Source organism: Pezoporus occidentalis, unplaced genomic scaffold (genome assembly GCF_034315485.1).
Source record: "Pezoporus occidentalis ecotype Australia unplaced genomic scaffold, CSIRO_AGI_Poc_V1 ctg297, whole genome shotgun sequence".
NCBI classification, from domain to species: domain Eukaryota; kingdom Metazoa; phylum Chordata; class Aves; order Psittaciformes; family Psittacidae; genus Pezoporus; species Pezoporus occidentalis.
Genome location: NW_026914907.1, coordinates 205455 through 227903, shown reverse-complemented (window position 1 = coordinate 227903; position 22449 = coordinate 205455). Strand labels below are relative to the sequence as shown.

The 22449-nt window shown below is 43.2% G+C and overlaps 1 protein-coding gene across 5 annotated transcripts in view; it reads right to left on the bottom strand.

The window, feature by feature from the left end:
- CRAMP1 (cramped chromatin regulator homolog 1) overlaps positions 1-22449 on the bottom strand; it is a 50698-nt gene that overhangs the window by 5700 nt on the left and 22549 nt on the right. For 4 of the 5 annotated variants that reach the window (XM_062626687.1, XM_062626684.1, XM_062626683.1 and 1 more), the window contains exons 7-20: positions 20901-20986; positions 20045-20168; positions 18893-18974; positions 17177-18442; positions 14248-14425; positions 9219-9409; positions 8529-8603; positions 6433-6514; positions 5623-5727; positions 4496-4671; positions 3840-3920; positions 2269-2503; positions 1807-1971; positions 1037-1182 (exon numbers count right to left, since the gene is read on the bottom strand). In XM_062626687.1, coding sequence (XP_062482671.1) covers positions 1037-1182; positions 1807-1971; positions 2269-2503; positions 3840-3920; positions 4496-4671; positions 5623-5727; positions 6433-6514; positions 8529-8603; positions 9219-9409; positions 14248-14425; positions 17177-18442; positions 18893-18974; positions 20045-20168; positions 20901-20986 — 2992 coding nt within the window. The remainder of the gene's footprint in view (positions 1-1036; positions 1183-1806; positions 1972-2268; positions 2504-3839; positions 3921-4495; positions 4672-5622; positions 5728-6432; positions 6515-8528; positions 8604-9218; positions 9410-14247; positions 14426-17176; positions 18443-18892; positions 18975-20044; positions 20169-20900; positions 20987-22449) is intronic. The other variant, XM_062626685.1, reaches the window with a different exon arrangement.

Here is a 22449-nt window from a genome sequence, read left to right as displayed (position 1 = left end):
GATGTTAGCCTTGAAGAGCTCTGAAGACAGACACTGCTCAGCACTTCTTGGCAACCTCTTCCCCTGTCTGGCGGTCCTCAGGGTGAAAAGGCTTTTCTTTATACATACTCAGAATCTTTTTCAACTCAGCTTTTGCTTGTTCCTCCCACATGGCACCACTACTCTGAAGGGCCTGTATACTTCTTCTTGATGATTTCCACACAAGCACTGTCAGGCAGCCAGGCCCCTACTGCCCTGAAGCCTTCTCCAGGCTGAACAAGCTCAGTATCAGCTGCCTTTCCTATCAGACAGGTGCTTCAGCCCCCTGCTTGTCTTGGTGGCCCTCTAATGAGCTTACTTCAGCTTACCAATGTCTTCCCTGTATCAGGTGCTCAAAACTGGTCACAATATTCTAGACATGGTCTCTCAGCTGTTGAGTAAAGCGGGATTATCATTACTTCAATCTACTGGCTATGCTCCTGTTAGAACAACCGACAACACTGTTGGTCTTTCTAGCTGTCACAGAACATCCTGGCTCATACTCAGCTTGCTGTCTATCAAGATGTTCATGCACTTAGCAGAGCTGTTTCTTAAACAGTCAGTCTCCAGCCTATACTGCTATTGGGGTTACTCCTTTTGCATGTGTCTCTGCTGAATGCCATTATGTTCCTGCAGCTTATTTCTCCAGTCTGTCCCTTTGAAAGGGAGTTCTGTCCTCAAGCGTATCAAAGCCTTAACAACTGCTGATCTTCACTCTACCCCTTCAAAAGATTTCAGAACAGGAGGATAATTCCACCATCAGAGAAAATAACCCAGCAGCACAGGATCTTCTGCCATACTCTCAGGTAAACTGGTATTGGCCATTTCCTGCTTCTTCCTTCTGGACCTACTGCACCAAGTAATTTTACATCTTTCCATTAGACTGTCACCTTGTTTTACTGAGCTTAAGTGCAGATGTCAAAGCATCTTTGCCTTGTCAGGAAGGAATGATGAATGATACACAATAACACTGCACTAAAAAAGGAAGCAGACAGCTGCCTGTAATTAGATGACATACCTCTGCTACATCTGCTAGAGACCGTGACACAAAAGAGTCCCGTGAGTTTCCATCCAGAAGGCTGGGTCCCAGTAAGGAGGTGCCACTGGCAGTCCCAACAGGGGTTGGCAACATTTTTCGTCCCTTCTCAGGGGAGATGAAACTCGCTATAAGGAACAGGCATGTCATTAAGTCACTGCACCCAATGTTTGCAATTTGCAGGATAAAGAGGATGACAGGGAAGTAGAAAATGGGAGGACAGAGATCTATTTCTTCTATCTCTTAAAAAGCATGTTACCAACATGAACACCATCAGTGTGCTGCTAAGAGTACAGAGACACATTAAATATTAATTAACAAAACACACCAACCAAACTCCAAACAAACCCAGTGATCATGTCTTTGAGATTATGCTCACCAAGCACAGAACAAAGCCTATTTTTCCAATAGCAAAGCCAATGGCATCTTTTCATTCTGCCAGAACAACCAAAATGTCTCAACCTAACTGATGAGTCAGGCTCCAAAAAGACTACGAATGTCAAGGAGTTATTTGTCTCAAGGTATGGGCCCCAATCTAGCAACAGGATCTTTCAGGAACAGACTTGTAAAGAGGAAGAAAATGTATTCAAGGCAACACTGTTGAAATGAAAGCAAAAAGTAAGGGAAGAGTTCTACTAACATCCTAAAGGGTTTACAGTTTTCCAAAGGATCCACTTCTAATGAGCAATGACATACATTTTTTTTTAAGGGAAGAGCTGTTTTGTTGCAGTTCTCTGCACACTGACACTTACAAAACAAGCTGCTGAGAGAGGAATCTGTGGAGTCATTGGGGTACCACTGGGGATCATGGCTGGGGGACGCAATCCAGTTCTGCTGAGGACTACTTGATGGGGACGGAAGACTTTTGGAGCTGTCACTGCCATTCAGCTTTGCAGGAGAGAGAGAAACACCTTCACCTGTAAGCCAGTATCAGGAATCACTGATTCAGTCAATGTGGTGAAATTACAGGACACTGCATCAATTTCTGTTCAGAAATGAAAAAAACAACAACCAACCCAAAAACTCCACAACAACAAGAAAACCACCTATATATGCTACAAACCAAAAGCTAGGCACGTAATTTTATTTCTAACAGATATTAAAAAAAAACAACCCAAACCAAAAAAAACAAACAACCCCAACTGCTTCCTGAAAAAGTTTATGCTGACATGGGAATTATTTAATAGGAAGACTTTAGCTGAGTTCAGACTTACTGTATTGACCAGAGCTGATAGCTATTTCAATGATAGAGTCACTGATTTGAGTGGCAGGTTCTCCTTGAGAAAGCACATCTTCAGGTGGTCCAGGCAGAGAAATATCCAAAAGAGCAGAAACATTGGGAGGAGAGAGCCGGGTACTGGAAGCCTCTGATGAGGGAAGTGGAGGGGTGGAAAGACCATTCTGGAGGGAAGTCTTGGACAGTTCTGACAGAGAAAGGACTGATGTGCCCTGTTACAAGCAACAGAGTTAACTGTTCGTAAATCTATGAAGGACTTGGAAATCCACCTGAAAATCAACAGTTTAGCTCCTAAACATCAAATTATAATCTGACTTTTAGGAGGGCGGAAGGAGAAGACTAATAATCCAGCAGACAATCCTAAAATTTTAGGAATATATTATTCGTATGATAAATTTGAATTATTTTAATGAAAAATATCTATAAGCTTAAACAAATATGCTTCATCCCATATTCTGCCAAATAATTGGAAAAAACAAGGGTCTGTATTGTTCCAAAGAATTTTTAATACAGCCTACATAACAGAAACAAGTGTAATAATATGAACATGGTTTTGATGAACCTACAAGATAGTTCTGGAGAATTAAGTACTAGTTTGCCTTTGTATAGGCAAAAAACCTGTAACTGACTGAAGAGTATATAAGTATTTTGAACAGCCAGATCACTCCTCTTTACAGCCTTCCCAAAGCTCAACTGACATTTTTTAATGAGTCTCGTTATTAGTACATCACCACAGAACTGCTTGATTCTCTTCTGATGCAGTATATACAAAGCCATCCTGAGAGCAAGAATCAGAACCTAAGGCCCCATTACCAACAAATAAATGTTGATTCATGTCCTAGCATCTGTACTATATCAAAATGTAATTAAAATCTTCCTCTGCTTTATACTCTCAAATCAAATTAATTGGGCCTTTTTCACATGTACTTGTCACAAGAAGGGTGAAGAGTGCTTCCACTGAAAAAATAGAGAAGCCCATATTCTGAGGCTTAAGTATCTAATACAAGGTCCTAGACCCCAACAGAGAAGGAATTGGCAAAAGGATGACAACACCTGCAACTTAGGTGCTGCCACAGTTACTTTAAGTATCTATGCCTTATGGATCCAGCATAAAAAAAAAAGTGAAATTCTGATGAGGATCACACAATCGTACTTTTAGTCTTAATGTTCCTCCTTCAGCAACATACAAGCAGGAGGATTTCTACCTGCAGAAAACTTTCTTTGTGATGTAGAAAATACCTATGTACAATACAGCAGGGCAATTACACCACTGTATAAGGACATATATAAAACCTGCTTGACCTTCAAAAGGACAAGGACTGTCAGCTTTGCTTTGCTTTTTTAGAGAACAGTAGCCACATGAATTTAAGCAGCTTTCCAAAATTTCTTTCTTCAAATTTCTTCAGGTGCTGAAGATTTCAAATCCCACAAAACAGTACCAATGGTATATACCATTACCTCCGAACCAGGGGTTTTAGCTACCCATACCAGTGGTGTCTTCAGAACATTACCCGTTTCACACGACTGTTCTTTCAACACATACTCTACCTGGAAGCCATCAGGAACTGCCTCCTGCTCCTGCCGTGCAGGGAGGCTGATGAATGGAACCCGACACCCGGGGCCTGAGCCCTGGAAGCACAACAGAAAACATGTGAGTGACACTCATTTACATAAAATGCTGCAAATATAGCTGGGGAGGTGAGAGACACATGCCTATCACTGTTTCTGCGTGCTCTTTTAACATACTGTGCCTTTCAAAACTATCCAGCAACTCCCTGAGAAAATGACGATGGACCAACATGTATCTGGGTCTCAGAATGGGCAAGGAGAAATCAGAGTTTACATTCCTAGTACACACCTGGAAGTCCAGGTTTTCCCCAAAATTCCCTCCTGAATTACTGTCTACTGAAATGCTATTCTTTCTTTTCAAACCCACGTTTCTGGATGGACAATTTCAACAGTCTCACAGCTGAAAGCCACTGGGTCAGACAGAAATCTGTTCAATGTTGTTCAATGTTCAATTTGTTCCCTCAACCCCAAAATACACATTATACAATTTGGGTTGGCTTTGCTATGATCCAAGTGTCTAACAGCAAGCTCCAGGAGAAAGCTCACTGAACAGTCATTCATTAGTAACATGGCTTTTTTTTGTTTTACACAATGGAAGACACTGAACTACTGTAAAAAGCACACTTGAGACTGACCTCCACTGTGGTGATGGAGCCTCTGTTCTGCTGCACTGCTGACTCCTGCGCTGTTACCACTGTGGTCACTCTGTCTGATGACAGCGGAGACACACCTGACAAACCATCCGCATCCAGGACAGGCACAGGGCTCCCAGGAATAATACCAGCACTTTTAGCTGCCAAGTCAATAGCACCTTTTGTGAAACAAAAAAGCAAAAATCCCATTACAAGGCTTTTCTTCAGGCAATGACTCTGTTGTGACTCAGAGTCAAAAAACTTAACATATGCAAAAAGCTAAAATGGTCATTATTTGACCAGTAGTACCAGTTGTAACTCTTCAAAGTGTAGTATTTCTTCCACCTAAAGTTAATTCTTCTGCCCCATTCCATCACCACAATTACCAGGTACTTCAGACCAGTTCAGAGAAACATCCCAGTTGTCAACCCCTGCCCTTTCCTGCAATTTTTTTCTTTGACTGCAAAGTACCTGGTTATGCAATTTCTAGAAATTTCCTACAGTTTACTAGGGGGCTCTAACCCCAACACAGCCTTATTTTGGTACTCGCCTCTAGCAACTGTTTAGACTCAATGTAAAAAACTTACCTTGTTGAAGGATCAACCTCACTCAGATCTTTTAAAAAGCCACTTAAAGGCCCTGAATGCTTTCCCATCACAGGGAATCCTCTAAGTAAAACACAGAGGCAGTCACTGCTTTCACCTCACTAATTATCCTAATTGGGGGACCCATTCTTTTGCTGCCAGACATTTGCTTGGGGTACATAAAGAGGTTTTTTTTCTTCTAGAATTCATAATCCCATATTAGCAGATTAGCAGTTTGTAAGTTTCTTTCAAATATGTCACAACCCCTTTTCTTACAACAAAACATCACAAAAGAGCTCAACTCTGGTCACAAACGCTGAGCGCATGCTTTGCCTGCACCTCAGACACAGCAGAGGAGCAGAGTTCAGACTGCCTCACCACCAACTGCTCCTTTCCTGCAGTCACACAAAGCCACAAGAGGCAAGATCTCATTAACACAGCCCTCTTCTGGTAACTCCCAAAGGCACTGATTTTACCTAGGCTACAGAAAACACTACACAGCTCTCAACAGACCATTGACTCTTGTCTTGTCCAGAAATGACTTACTGGACAGATGACTGGTGGCCTGTGTTGGAAGAACTTTGGGCACGATTGGACGGGAAACAGCAGCTTTCGTCAGTGAGGACTGGATTGGCCGAAATGAACCTCTCCCTAGGGTGAAGAATTAAATACCTCTCAAGCAAATGAAATCCAACATCTTTAAAGCAGAGTACAACACAGTTCAATGAAAGCAAACAAATTCCAAGCAGTAGCAAGTTCCGGGAAGGCAAGTAGCGGAGATAAGGAAACAGACTTGAAATAGTAATGGAAGCTAACCAGCTACACTCCTTATGTACAATGAAGACAACCTTTAAAGACTCATGTTGACTTTGAGATTTAAGCTGAGATCACCCATACTACCATTGTACTCAAGAGTGTATAAGCAGGAAAGGACAAATGGGCAGTGTATTAGTTACACAGTCTGAAACTTAAATGGTATCCTCAGGTATTAGAAAAAGGTCATTATAAAATCTAGACAAATCATCACACCCTACAGGAAAAAAAAAAACCCTGAACAACTTATCTAATGAATTTATTCCAAAATTTTGCCTCTTTGTAAAGAACTCCTTACTATTCCCTACTTTCAATACTGGGAAAAGAAAGAAAAAAATTTCCATCATAATCATGACTTGCTTTAGAATCATCCAAGAGAACAATCCCACCATCCAGGAAGTGACTCAAACACTGGTAAATGACTGTGGTTTTGAAAGGATATTGTTCTCTTTTCAGAAGTTATTCCTTTATGCAGTTTTAAGAAACACTTACAGGCCAGCTCTTGAGAGCATAAAATTTGAGAGGAGATATGCAGAGACTCACCTGTAATGGATGAGTTGGATAAGATCGAAAAGGAACAGACATGCTGGGACGGATTTCCAGATGGCCTGGGCAGCAGCGTTCTCTGCATGAGAGAAACAATACACCAGAATGCATTTAAACGCAGAGCAGAGGGTAAAGCTCATCTTCTAAAGCACAAAAGCTCATGATACCTTCCAGAATAAGCAGACTATTTACATGGCATGACTATCGCGTAACAGACACAACAATAAGGTCTGTGTAATCTTGAGAAAGAAATTAGATAGGAGTCATGCATTTTCCCTGTAAACTACTGTAAGAAAAATATTCCACATGGCCAATTCTTAGAGAAATGCTTAACAGAACCATGCTCCTTTCTGTTTATACTTGCAGTAATTTTCAAATCCCTTGCAGAACTACAGCAGTGATCTTAAGGATGGGATCCAGCCTGTGTGCAAACTGATCTTCCATTACAATTGTTGGCTTGGCTTCGCGAGTGAAGATTTGGGAAGGGCTTTAACCACGCTTACTACAAGCACGATGACCAAGGGCAAGTGGGATATCAAATCTGACTGGAAAAAAGGCTGCTTAGGCAATCAGGAAGTGTCCAACCACGACTGTCAACTCCTGAGCCAATTCGAGCTACCCATGCGCTGGTCCACCCACATGCAGCGTTGGATCTACAGCTTCCTATGCACCTTGTCATACCGTTTAGACCCTCGCCTGTCCATACAGACAAGTGAGAGTAAGCCCTTCCAGGCTGCGCAGTGGATTTTTTAGGTGAAGCACAGATTGTGCAGAACTGGCCCCACCCTTTAAACCTGAAGTTTAACTGCCATGGCCTAGTTAGCTAGGACGGTGACAGCAAAGTCCACAGGTCATAGGTTTTGTAAGAGTCTCCTTCTCTTTGATGGAAGACCATACAAGGCTAGACAAACTCCAGCAGCCCGGGTCTGAAGATTGGAATTCTCCTTGTCCTGTGAGGAAGGCCTGACTTTGCTAACGAAGATTCGGAAAGCCCTTTACCCATGCATTCTGAACAAGACTGTCATCTCCTGAGTCAATCACGAGCGACCGATGATGCAATAGCACAACAAGTGTCTAGGCGGGCTCTTAGAAGCATTCAGTCATAAGCCCGCAGATGGTAGCCTCGCGCCAGTGGTTCCTCAGCCAAGCACACGCATCAGGGGTCTGAACCTGCGGTTCCTCTCGTACTGAGCAGGATTACTATTGCAACAACACATCATCAGTAGGGTAAAACTAACCTGTCTCACGACAGTCTAAGTGTAAATTAACACGGCAGCTGTGTGTACTTGGGACTCCTAAAGCAGATGGAATTGCATAGCCCAGAATGTCTCAGAACCAAAAACCCAGTACGTATGTCATTTCTAGGCCTGCTACTATCACACAGAGCAGAAAAGGCAACAGGGCATACTGACATTTGGTAACTTTGTTTCCCTCAAACAAGTTTCCATTATTTTGGTTTTAGATTTCTTGTATGCTCTCCACCTGCCTGTGGTTTCTCTACAGCATGTGCCTTTTCACTGGGTTATCAGAGCAGTCTTAAAGGAGGTTAACACCTGCCTAACAAAGTTCCATGACACCAGGCTATTTCTTCCACACATCATCTTGCAAGTCCCATTTTTGTTGCAGAAATCACTGTTCTTTCAAATAGTGTTGTGCTTTATTTCACTACAGAGGTTTATATCCACCCCAGTTAACAGCCACCAGTGAGCAGGAAAAGCTATCTCAGGGAAGATCTTGTTGGGATAGCCCCAACTGGCAGCTCGAGATGAACACACTGCTTGTGCACCAGGACCAGGCCCAAACAGCAGAACCTGCCTTCACAGGAGGGGATTTTTTTATTTTTAACAAACTGCTTCATGCACTGGACTACTACTGTTGTTGACATTCCTCACATAGGGAATATAACACACCCGGTTAACAATACAGGCATGTACTGTTAACTGAACTGCTTTATATGTTCAGCTTCACTTTTCCAGTGCATGCATGACAGAAGGTCAGGTTTTTTATTGCAGTTAGATGCAAATCATTATAGCCTTAATGATACCTCTTCAGAAAGCAAACCAGGTATTTCACACATTGCAAACTGCTCTGACCTGTACTACTAATGGCTTCCGCAAGTGTCTGTTCCGTAATTTCCTTGGCTTTGGCAAGAAGAAGTCTGACTGCATCTGGACAAGAAAAGGAGATGCATTAGAAAATATTTTAAGCACACAGACCCCAAACTCTGTTTTTCAATAATGTCATAACTATTTATTAAAATACTCTGCTTTGGTTTAGACAGAATATTCCTTCTGCTAGGGAAAGTTTTCCACAAAGAATATATGTTTTATTTCTTATGGAGATTAAAGTTTTCTCCCCAAAAAGTCATTTCAACCATTTAACTACTGCAGCTTGCTACGAAACTATTACTGAGATTGTATATATAAAACTAAAATTAGAATTGGAATTAAATGCAGCTGTGAGGCTGTATTAAAACCAGCTGCACGGGAAGAAGGATATCAGTTTTGCTAAAGCTGGCACACCTGTTTGCTGGAGCAACTTAATTAGAGAGTGAACCAGCCATGTGATGGCATTCAGACTGGGGTCTCAACAGGTGATGTCACTGCAAGGAACAGTCAGATAGTCAAATTCTGGCTAATCTCAGCTAATACAATGTTATGCTAGAGCATAACTAGCAGCACTGCTTCATAAGAAACCCATACCTCCTGATGAACCAACACCATCCTGTCATACCTACTGGAAGCAGGCTCAGGCACAACATACTGCTTTGTTCATGCGATCACCTCACTCACACTGATTGTGTCCAAGTGCTGCCGGAAGGTCAGTTCTGCTTCTTTGCTGGGCAGGAACAGTTTCCCATGGCGGCTGTTGGGTGGCAGAGTCGTAGGAACTGCAAAGAGTCCACCGTCTGCATCAGTGCTTCCAGAACTTGAAGAACCAGCCACCAAGAGATGTCTGGGGAGGTTTCTCAAACCTGCAAGTGTTGAACAGCAATTTAAATGAAGCAAAACCAAAAACAAAGTAACTAGTAACTGAAGGCTCAGAGTGAGCAGAGATTTATGGATTCTGGATCTGTCACCATCTGCATGGTCCCAAATCATGCAACTCTCAGTACTTCTTTTTTCCCACCTGCAAATTCACAGTTTTTAACTGCTTCACAAGGCTACTGCAAACATTCACTTGCTTTGAAATCTTCAGAAGAAAGTGACTAAATGTGATTTTACACTACTAAAGAAACTAGAATTTAAGCCCCACACAGACTCTGTTAACCAGTTTATCTGTTCAGCTTGTAGAAAAATACTTGAAGGCCCATTCCACTGAACACATTATATACCCACTATCCTTTTTGTAAGGGAAGACAATATCACAGTATCACAGTATGCCAGAGATTGGAAGGGACCTCCGAAGATCATCTAGTCCAATCCCCCTGCCGGAGCAGGAACACCTAGATAATGTTACACAGGAATGTGTCCAGGCGGGTTTTGAATGTCTCCAGGGAAGGAGACTCCACAACCTCCCTGGGCAGCCTGTTCCAGTGTTCTGTCATCCTCACTGAGAAGAAGTTTCTTCTCAAGTTTAAGTGGAACCTCTTGTGTTCCAGTTTGTACCCATTACCCCTTGTCCTATCATTGTTTGCCACTGAGTGGAGCCTGGCTCCATCTTCATGACACTCCCCCTTTATATATTTATATACACTAATAAGGTCACCCCTCAGTCTCCTCCAAACTATAGAGACCCAGCTCCCTCAGTCTTTCCTCATAAGGGAGATGCTCCACTCCCTTAATCATCTTCGTTGCCCTGCGCTGGACTCTCTCCAGCAGGTCCCTGTCCTTCTTGAACTGAGAGGCCCAGAACTGGACACAATATTCCAGATGCGGTCTCACCAGGGCAGAGTAGAGGGGAAGGAGGACCTCTCTCGACCTACTAACCACCCCACTTCTAATACACCCCAGGATGCCATTGGCCTTCTTGGCCACAAGGGCACAGTGTTGGCTCATGGTCATCCTGTCGTCCACTAGGACCCCCAGGTCCCTCTCCCCTACATTGCTCTCTAACAGGTCGTTCCCCAACCTATACTGGAACCTGGGGTTGTTCCTGCCCAGATGCAGGACTCTACACTTTCCCGTGTTATACAGACAAGCTCATTCGACAACCTGCTGATGCTTCATTTACAGTCCACACTTCTCACCTCTTCCCCATAGCAATCCAAAGTGCAACCACAATAAAAGTATTCTGGTGGCAGAGAAATGACACAGCAGGGATCAGTTTACCAAAGTATCTTTGAAAAGATGGACTGTCTTAGGAATACATAAAACACACTGAAATAACAGCACCTGCTCCAAGTAGAACTTTCTGTTTACACTTCTCTTTACTGTGGGCTCCTCACTGCTGTGCCCACTCTGCAGGGATCTTGCTAGGGTGAAAATGCAGGTTGGAAAAAACCTTTAAGCAACCTGTGCTAGTGGAAGGTGCCCCTGAATGTGGCAAGGGGTTGGAACTGGGTGAGCTTTAAGGTCCCTTCCAACCTAATCATTCTATGATTTGACCTACTCAGTAGAAAATAAAGCTTAGAAGATAACCTGCACCCACTCTAGAAGTACTAAAAGCACTGGCAAACACTGACAGCTCCACAAAAGGCACACTGATACCTGAAGACCTAAAAAAGAAGATAAAAAGGATAAAAAGGCCTTGTTGAACTTCATGATGTTCACACAGCCTCACTTCTGCATCCTGTCCAGGTCCCTCTGGATCCCATCTCCTCCTCCTCCCTCCAGTATACTGACTGAACTACACAGATTGGTGTCATCAGCAAACTTGCTGAGGGTGCTCAGTCCACGTCACTGAGAAAGATGCTGAACAGGATCAGTCCCGACACCAACCCCTCATTATTGATATCCACAGAGATATTGAGCTGTTGACCCCAGCTCTCTGCGAGCAGCCATCCAGCCAATTCCTCATCCACTGAGGATCCACCCCCATACATCATATTCATGCCTCTCTAGTTTACAGACAAGGATGCTGTACAGGACAGTGCACCTTGCACACGTCCAAGTAGATGACGTCAGTCACTCCTCCCTTAACCACCAATGCTGTGGCCCATCAAAAAGGCAACCAAATTTGTCAAGCACTATTTGCACTGACTGAAGCCATGTTGGCTGTCACCAATCACCTTCTTATTTCCCATGTGCCTTAGCATAGTTTTTCCAGGAGGATCCACTCCATGATCTTGCTAGCACTGAGGTGAGGTCTGTAGCTCCTTGGGTCCTCCCTTTTTCCCCTTTTTAAATATGGGGGCTATTTTTCCCCTCTTTCAGTTAGAGGAACTTCAGACTACCACAACTTCTCCAGTGTGATGGATAATGGCTTGGCAACTTCATCTGCCAGTTCCACTAGGACTTGCAGCTCCATCTCATTGGGTCCCAAGGACCTGTACACCTTCAGGTTCCTTAGATGATCTCAAACCTGATCTTCTCCTACAGCAGGTGGTTCTTCATTCTCCAGTCCCTGATTTTGCCTTCTATGACTTGGGTGGTGTGGCTGGAGCTCTTGCCAGTGAAGACAGAGGCAAAAAAGTCATTGAGTACCTCAGCCTTCTCCGTGTCCCAGGTGACCAGGTCTCCCTTTTCCTTCCAGAGGGCCCCCATTTTCCCATGTCTTCCTTTTACCCCTGACGTACATATAGAAGTATATAGCACTTAGATGGACTCGGGACCAAATTCTACGAGGGAACGCACCTAGAAGGATCATGACCAAAAGTAAGCGGGCAGCTTCCTTTCTGATAGCCACATTACTGCAATAATTTAGTAGCGCTGTATTTGAGGAGGCAAAGCAGCACCATAATTATTGTATACAAAAGGTTGAAATCCAGATCACAAACAATCCTAGTTTAGATCCAGAAGACTTTTATCAGGGGTGGTAAATGAGATTCAGTTTGTCTACCAAAACAACCTGCTTGGGTATCCGTTGGACATGCTGGAATGCCGCTGCCTGCGGCCTCACCCCAAGCAGAGCTGCTGAGGAGCTGAACCAGGTAGAATGTTGTACTGCACACACTTCTACTCCTCTGTTCCAGCCAAACAGCTCAGCTGAAGCCAACTTGTCTCTTCAGTACCATACAAAAGCAGGGATACACAGGCTGTATTTTTCACTTCCTGACTCTGTGTTACATTACAGCATGTCAAACCACAAGGCCTCACAACCCAACTGGAACTCGGCAAAGAGAATCAAAGACAAACATGGACAAATAGATTTCTTTTTGAATCAGTGAATGTCTGTCTAATAGAACAGCTGCCTGTTCCTAGGGTATCAGATATAAAGTACTGTGATCTTGCTATTCTAGAAAGAATTTTTAAGGCATTATGGAAGCATTAAGAACTATCTCATAAAAAAGAATATCACAAGCTAAGGAAGTCTGATTTGAAAAGATGTGTCCTTCAAGCCTGTGTATCTCATTGAAATACAACAACTTGTTTGAGCTATTAAATTACTGGCTTTCTACTAGCTATTTAAGCAAGTACATCTTTGTCTGAAGGTACGCACAATGCAGTTTTAGCCAAAGATTAAATTACTGTAACTCCATTTTAAAATTAAAACCACAGAGTGCCCAAAGTGCTTTGCAGTATCAGTTAAACTGCTCATAGTCCACTGCTTCTTACAGCAGGGTGTGAAAAGGACAGGCCAAGAATCTCAGTTGTTCCCAGTAAACCTGGCACCTTCACGAGCTTTTCTGAAGTCAAACATTTGCTGGCCATTGCAACTGGACTGAATAGAACCAAAATTCTTTGTCTGCAGGACTGGGGCTTGCAAGATCTAGAATACGTAGCTTCTACTAAAAGGTAATTCATAATCATTCTGTATTCTATAATGGCAGAAGAGCACAGAAAAGTTTCATGAATTATTTTATCAACAAACTTAACACACTCGCGCTCTGTAAACCTTCACTCTTTCAGATCCCATACACTGTTATCTGTCAGCTTGTGCTGGTTCTGGCTGGGATACAGTTAACTTTCTTCATAGGAGCTAGTATGGGCTGCGTTTTGGATTTGTGCTGGAAATGGCTTTGATCACACAGGGACGTTTCAGTTACTGCTAAGCAGTGCTTATACAGCACCAAGGGCTGTTCTGCTCCTAAACCACCAGTGGCTAAGGGTCCACAAGGACTAGGGAGGAGACACAGCCAGGACAGCCAACCTCAGCTGACCCAAGGAATATTCCAGACCATGTCATGCTCAGCCCATAAAGCTGGTGGAAGAAAAGAAGGAGGGGGACATTGGAAATGATGGCATTTGTCTTCAGAAGTCACTGTTACACAGGATGGAAGCATGCTCTCTTGGATGATCGCTGGCTGCGATAAGAAGTGGTGAAGGAATTCCTTGTTTTGCTTTGCTTGTGCATGTGGCTTTTGCTTTACCCATTAAACTGCCTTTATCCACCCCACGAGTTTTCTCACTTTTACTCTGGCAATTCTCTCCCCCATTCAGCTATGGGGAGTGAGCGGTTTTGAGGGGCTGAGCTGTGTCTGCGGGTTAAACTACAGCACATGCCAGTGTCTTTTGCCAGTGCCTGATACTAACGTCTCAGAGTTCTTCTGGACTGTAAACTGCAGTATTGACATACATTGTTCTCCAAGACTCAAAGTACTAATGAATTTACAGTAACTCTAAAGAAATTAACACATATCAATGTTCTTAAACAGTTAAATTCACAAGTGGAAGTACCTCATTCCCCTGGTGTTACATTACTTGAGCGTACTCATCAAGGCTGAGGTACTAATGGTGTGACCTCTTGAAATGCATTTTCATGAACACTCACCTGAGGAGCTGGAAGCAGCACCAGGAGAAAAAGTCTTGTTGTTGCGAAGGCCAGATTGATTTCGTGCACAACTGGGACTCCTGGTGCTGATGGCAATCACCTTCCCTGGAGGAGTTAGTGACTGCTCATCCTGAGCAGGCTTTATAGGTGATGTGGCAATGGAACTCATCTCGGGCATCTGAAAATTCACACACATGACATGAATACTATGTGCTGCTGCAATAAATACACCATTAAACTCATTCTACTCAGAAAGCTAAAAAAAAAACGAACCATAATCTGACAAACTATGGTATCTTTAAGCACTCTAACCAGTACTTCCAGGTGTGTGCAGCGGGCAGCTGAAATTCCCTTCCTGTGCATTTAGCAGTGTTAAACGAGATTGGTTTAGCATCATTAATTTAGGTTACAAGGGGATAACATTCAACAAGCTTCACACAGTGCTTGAAAATGTGGATAAAAAAAAGGTAAAGATACAGATATGTCAGTAATCCATTACTGACACCTTTTCCAAAAGGTGTTAGATTTAGTCCAGTGGAAAAATGATTTTCATAACCATCACCATCCAGAGGGCTCCTCTGGGCAGAAGAAGACCTGGACAAAGACAATTTGTTCTTAATTCTAGTCAAGCAGAGACCAATAGTTTTGATTTTTTTTTCCATCCCTTCTCCTACTCAGACTGTAATACAGCAATAACAAGAGACACATGGCAAGGTGCTTTACTAATTTTCCAGGCTATCCAGTTATTTCATTAAATTGTTCAAGCGCTTTTCTAGAAAATGTTCCCCTTGTAATGAATCTGTGTGCAATTACAGGCACAAAATCACCACCCACATCTGATTGCAGCACCATTTGCTACAGTTTGTTGTAATGTTCACTTAAAGAATGAACCTCAACACACCTAGCCATTTTGGCTTTGCTAGGTATTGAGAAAATAGCAGGGCTGTGGACAATCAACCCTTCTCTGATGTCATATAGTGAGTATGACATGGTGTCTGACAAATCAAACGTTACACTACCTTTTTCTTACTGGAATGCACAATATGGTATGTAGCTGAGAGAGCCCCTGCATTTTTCAGTAGCACTATGATACTTTAAGATGCTAAGAGCACTGAAAGGACAGCAAAACACTTGCAAACAAGAACTGGTGGGTTTTCCTCTTCTCCTATCCCTCTCCCTGCTCAGTCTAAAGAGATGACCTTCTTTCTGGTTTGCGATTGTCAAATCATGTCACCCCTGGCTGTCACATGTCACCAGAAGTAAAGTACATGCCAAAAGAGAAGACATTGTCACAGATCTATGAGATGTCAGACCAAAGGGCACATAATGACAGGACATGGGGGGATGGCTTTAACCTGACAGAGGGGAGACCAAGACAAGATCTTAGGTGGAAGATCTCCCCTGTAAGAGTGGTGAAGCCCTGGCACAGGTTGCCCAGAGAAGCTGTGGCTGCCCCATCCCTGGCAGTGTTCAAGGCCAGGTTGGATGGGGCTTAGAGCAACCTGGTCTAGTGGAAGATGTCCCTGCCTGTGGCAGGGGATTGAAACTGGATGAGCTTTAAGGCTCCTTCCAATCCAAACCATTCCATAAGTCTATGAAAAGTCTTTACAGTTTAAACAAGTCTGTATCTGAGCAAAGATGGTTCTGAATTGTCATCACCATCATTATTATACTTTATTTCAATTATTAATCTGTTCTTATCTGAACCCACAGCTTTTTACCTTAATTTTTCCCCTGATTCTCCTTCCCACCACAGCTGGAACAAGGTGGGTGGGAGCAGCTGGGGTTAAACCACAACAACCAACAAAGGAAGATCAAAGAACTAGGCGTGCCTGGTAGTAGTACATTTCCATCCTCTTCTAGAATAGGATGCAAATGGAATCTTTCACTCATCACACCTCCATCACAGACATTCAGCCAGGTACGTTGAACTTCCACTAGACCACCCTGCTCCAAGCCCCGTCCAACCTGGCCTTGAACACTGCCAGGGATGGGGCAGCCACAGCTTCTCTGGGCAACCTGTGCCAGCGCCTCAGCACCCTCACAGGGAAGAACTTCTGCCTAAGAGCTCATCTCAATCTCTCCTTTGGCAGGTTAAAGCCATTCCCCCTTGTCCTGTCCCTACAGGCCCTTGTCCAAAGCCCCTCTCCTGGTTTCCTGAAGCCCCTTTAGGCACTGGAAGCTGCTCTGAAGTCTCCCCAGAGCCTTCTTTTCTCCAGACCTTAAACACTGGTTACAACACACAAGGAGGTAAAGAAGTTTCTTCCCAGTTGTCTGTCTGAGGAAGAAGATACTTTTCCGGGTCTGATAAGTAACTATCCTAGAGTCACGGAACTTTTACAAAAGCTGCTGTGGCAGGCATAGTTATAATTGCTATGCTAGCCCAAATAAATAAATTCTTTTTACACACCCAGTGTAACTTGAACTACATAAACAGTGAAAATTAAGACCTGCAGTTTTCACGTGGGATATTAATCTGATCAAGGCTCTCTTTGTCATCTAGGATCCATTTCCCACAAAAGCTTGGACCAGATTATCTTCAAAGGTTCCTTCCATCCTGGGCTATCCTGTGGCTCTATGAACCTGAGAGAGAATAGAAAGCCCCTACCTCATGATTGATCTTTCCAGGAGTCACACCAAATGTTCATTGTAATACCAGTGAGATTCAGAGGAAACCAGAAACTAAAAGGTCATGTAAAAAGCAAATGCAGCATATTGAGCAAAAGTCCACTCTGTAGTAAGTGGGCTGTGGTCTGGTTGGGTTTTTTGTTTTGGTTGGGTTTCTTTGTGTTAGTTTGTTTTTTTTTCAAAAACAGGAATCTTCAAAGATCTTGACAAGACTCATCACTGACTCACCATGAAAACATGACTGGGCAACTGTTCCCAGGTAAATTAAGAGTTTAGTAACTCGTGGATGAATGTTACTTACTGGTTTGGGATTGACTTCAGTAGAGATGAGTTTTAAAAGGCAGTTCAGGAGTCTCTGCTTGTGAAAGGTTGGACATGCAGGAGCAGCACTTGATTCAGATGTTTGCTCCCTAGCATCCTGGGTTTCTGGCTCCAAGACAGCCAACCAGTCATATTCCAGCTGCAATTTGTTTGGTTTGCCCATCATGAGGTAGACTTCAGCCAGTGTAAGGCTCTCAGAAGTTCTTAGACTCCATCCTTCTTCTCTAACCTGTTGAGAGAGCCGGCTTGGGTCATCCTTGAGAGACTTTGCACTAGATTGTCCCTGAGGTGGAGGTGGAAACGAGGATCCCAGCTTCTCTTGAGAATCCTCCATGACTGTATCTGTTATATCCTTGGTACAAGCATCAAGCTGCTGGCCCTGGCTGCGGCTAGCTTGAGTTTCGTATCTGGATGGGCCACTGCTGGGTGAAGCCACACCACCTCCTGGGAGCTGTGAACAGGAGTCAGATATCTCTGTGCTCCTCCCGCCTGGAAAAGCCCCAGTAGAAGTATCACCAGCTGCTGGAGTAGAGTCTTTCCCATGCAGTCTGTCTGTGCAAGAACATTTCTCTGGGACAATCAGGTCCTGACAGGACTTCATGTATCGTGGGAACGGATCAAGCAGAGAGAGTTCCTCCACATCAGGAATCTTACTGCAAGCACAAGCTGTACTGCACGACGGTAGCATAGTTGCTTGGTCACTCGCCAGGGCCTCCCTGCCCTCCACACAGAAGGCCACTGAGCTCAGCTTTTCGTGCTTCCCTCCTGGATCTTGAAGTCCAGAAGGCATTTTTTGGAGGGAATTAGTGGTGCCAAGATTTGAGGTTGTTTCTTCCACCAGGCCAGGCTCTGGGGCACCATCTTCAGTGCTTGCAGAAAGTTCAGCTATGGTCTGAGAGGTTCTGCTTGACTCTATAGTACTCTCTGCCCTTCCAACACCCTTACCTTCTGTTCCCCGTGGGTATTTTAGCTGTCCCCTTGCTGTCCCCTGACCACTTTGTATGCCTAGGATTTGGGCAGGGGGGAGTAAGTGAGAATCTTTCGTGTTTTGTTTGCATTTGCCAGTTTCCTGCCAATGCACTGTGCAGAAAGCCTTGGAGTGGACCACTCTGGCTACCCCAGGCAGCGGAGTGAGTGTACAATTCTCTCCTGGAAAGAGATGGAGCATCACTTTCTCTTCTGAGAAGCTGCCCCTTGTTTCTGAGTCTCTGGAGTCTTGAAACTGCCGTTCTTCTAGTGTTTTACGCTAAATGAGATGTGTCAAAGAATAGAACAATCACCTGCCCTCTCCAAACAAGCACGTGGGCACCTATTTTGCAAGTTTAAAAAGTGAAAAAAAAAATAGTAGCTGCTCAGTGACATGTTCTCTATCCAGCATAGCTATCAAGACTCTCTGATCAAAAATTAAGTCCTTTTGTTGTGATAAAGACTACAATGAAGACTTGATACAAGCACAAACTAAATCTCTGTTACAGACAAAATTACTTCAGACATCATTGTAATTAAAAAAAAAAAAATCTTATTCCACTATTGAGCCCAAACAGAACCAAGCAGAAAACCCCAGTGTCACTGCACAGCAAACCAGACTCCCCTCCTGTGCAGTAACCTCTGTCTGACACATCTGACACTGTTCTAAGTTTGAAGGGCTACACGGGTACTTCTTCCAGCCTCACAAATTAAAAAACAGAAAGGATACAATACGCACTTCATGGAGAGCCCACTTCTGCTTCAGGAACTCAATAAGGCTGGACACTTTCCGATGTAACTCCACAATCATCCTGCATGCAAGATTAACAAAGCAAGGGAACAGAAGAAATGTCAGCCGAAGTTCAAATGACAGCCTTGATGCTAGAATGGGAATTCAGGAAAGAAACTGACATTCTGGAATACAAGCCCAGAGAACACACTCACCACTTCCAAACTCCACAAAAAAAATCCAAGAAAAAAAAGAAAACAACAAAAAAACACATTTTATCCCACAGCGTTAAAATCTGGGTAACTCACAACTGAGAAAGTTCTAAAAGCCTATCAGATAAATCTGATTGCCATGATTCAAGATACTAATTTCTCCAGATGGAAGAAGACAGGAAAAGATGGTGAGATTTAGTTGAACTGCAGAGGTGCAAGCAAGGCACAAAGCTACCACATGGAGTACAGAAAAAAAGAGAGAAAGGGGCACCAAAACGCCCCAAACGTTTAATATTGGCTCTCAAAGCAATTTACAAAGTAAACCTAATGCTAACAACTTTCATTCTCCTCTCTGTGTGATCTTTGCTCTTTACACTGAAGTCCTCAATCAACATCACAGAGGCCTCATGTTTTCTGCTCTCAGTTTTGGACAAGATGTAAGTACAAGATGAGCATTCATCAATGACAAACAACAGCACCAACTACATTTTGCAGGGTAGAGATTACACAACAAATACTTCGCTTTCTGCTAGTCTCAACTGAACCACTGAGTCTTGGTGTAGGCACCTCTATCGTTTTACTTTCCTGTGTCTTTGTCTCATGGAACATTCAATACAAATTTTGGCAGAATTAGTGCTGCTTTTCTCCAGTTCACTTGCACTCTGCTCTGGCAACTGAGTGTAAGTAGCACAAAGTAAATTCATCTCCTACACTAATTACTCAGAAAATACAAAGAACAGTGGCAATATGATTTGCAAGTCTGTTTATAACAATTGTGTATTCTGGTTGCAAAAACCTTCAGGACAACTACATTTAGGCAAACTGCATTCTCAAAGTTGAACTGCCCCGTTGGCAAAGAGAACCCTGAAGAGAGAGGAAGAAGCTACAATGCTGCTCATATGTTTCCCTATTCTGAGCACCACCATCAGTTCCTCATTACCTAAGCCGTGGATTCTGGGCAAGACTCTGTACTCGTGCCCATGCATGATTATTTCGTGGCTGCAACTCCACAGGGACCTTGAGGGGCAGACGTACTGGCTTCTGGTCCTCTTCATCACTAACACCTGAGGGAGATGAAGCACAAAGAGCATGGATCTAAGCAAGGACAACACAGAAAGCATCACAGACATCAGCATCGCCTCCAGACAACCAAGGCAGCTCAGATCCACCAGCGGAGCCTGCCTCCTTAGACTGCCTCCTGTTCCAGTACGATTTTTTTTTCCCTGGACACTGCAGAGGACTCCACTACCACTGCAATACACTGGTACTGGAGCTTCCAGTTGAACAAGCAGTGTGAAAATCAGGTGACTGGAAAGTTTGCACAAGTACACCATTTCAGACTTTAAAACTGCACTGATTCTTCCTACTGGGGGGAAGGAAGGAAAAAATAAAAATTTCACATATAGTTGAACTGGAGAAGGTAAAACAAAAAAGTAAAAAATGCTCAATGCTAAAAAACATACTACTGCTTATTCACTGGCACAGGGGACTAAACTTTACACATAGCAAAAGCACAACTGGTAGACCAGTAGCAATCTCATCTGGTGTAACTACTTCCTTTTTAGTTTAGCTAGTGACATACTCCAAGACTAAAGAGCTGGGTGGGTCCTAAAGTTATTGGGATTATACAAGCAAACAGGATAAGTAGGACAAGAGGGACACATCCCTACCACAAATGGGAAATAGCTCAAATCCCCCCTGCCAGTGCTGGACACATAAGAGTAGCCCTACACTCTCTCTCATTTTCTTCTGCTCATCTGTTAAAACCGTTTCATGTCCCAGCATCTCTTACTCACCATCTGGATCACAGAGTTTCTTCAAAGCCCTGCACATTGGAGCTTTGATACGAAGGTTTCTGCCTTTGTAACGAACAGTCGTAGCCCTGAATATATTGAAAGAGAAGTACTTACAAGCACCGTTAATGAAAGTTTGTGAATACAAACATGACAGGGACACAGAGCCAAATATGATCACAGCTATATGAATAACCAAACAAACGGAAGGGTTTGCAGTGCAGCTTCACAAGAGCATTCAACCTTTTCTATCATCTTCCTTTTAATTCTAGAAATGCTACTCTTGTGACCCTCCTCTTACAGGCTTTCAAGAAACACAGGGCTGCCTGGTCAGAAAGGAGACCAGAAAGCAGACCAAAGAATTATGTTAGTTTTCAGCAGTACCCTTAGAGACAGCTTCCTCCTAAAAGACAAGTGGGTTTGCTTTAGTCTTCTCTTTATACTCCAAACTCTTTATTATGGGAAGAAAAAGTCTAAAGTTTCTGAAGAGTTTTCCACTCTGGAATACTAACACCACATCCATTGCAAAAATTAGGACTAAGAGCTTGTGCTGGAATCTGAACAAAGTAACTTCTACAGTACGATTTCACTGGCTTTTAGCCTCGATACCACATAATTAGCTATAAAATACCCTTAAAAGCAAGAGGACATTTTTTGTATTTGCACAGTGGAACTATTTGATTTCTTCACTCACTCAACCCTGTCTTCTTTTTAGAGACTTAGAAGGCAGACATTGAGACCAAAGTCACTGATGGCTGTATTCACTACCTAATACTTCAAGCAATAAGAATCAGCATAGAATCAACAGGATTGAACATAAGTCCTTGCAAGTAAAATGAAAGAAATTATGGGAGATATTCCTACAGCAGGATCTTACTTTTTTTCCTATGCTGTAAGGAAGACAACATCACGCAGAAAGAGCACTTGTCTATACTGCTAACAGGAAAATTCACAAAAGGACAGCAGAAGTGAACCCAGACCTAAGACTGAGATGACCACACTTGAAAAATGTGCTAGGTATTGGAAAAAGAACTGTTTACAGAGAGGGGGATCACAGAACTGTAACATCCCTGAGCAAAGTGGAAAGTTCAATCTAGTGGGATATATGTGACATGATTGCTTGTATGAGCTGTGAGGCTGCCCTCCTTGTGCTAGGGGATTAATTCAGAGGGTGTAGACATCCAGGTGGCAACACAGATGTAAACTGCCTCCCTGCAGAGTTTGCTCCTCTTGGACTGACAAGGTTTACCCACCAAATGGGGTAAAGATGCAAGAGAAAAAGGGAAGCAGAGATGTGTCTCCCACCTGGAAGACAAAAAGCTTATGCAAGAGTTTTGAACTGCCAAAGAATGTTAATAATACGTACACTGTCATTCTTGGTTAGAAGATGAGCATTAATATTTTCATATGCAAAGACAACTGCTTTCAAAATGATTTGTTACAAGACTAGCTTCAGAATAAACACATAGACTTCACAGACATTAACTTCATTAGTCCTTGTTAACAATTAATTAGAAGTAAGGCCTTAATCATGCCAAGGGCTAGACTGATG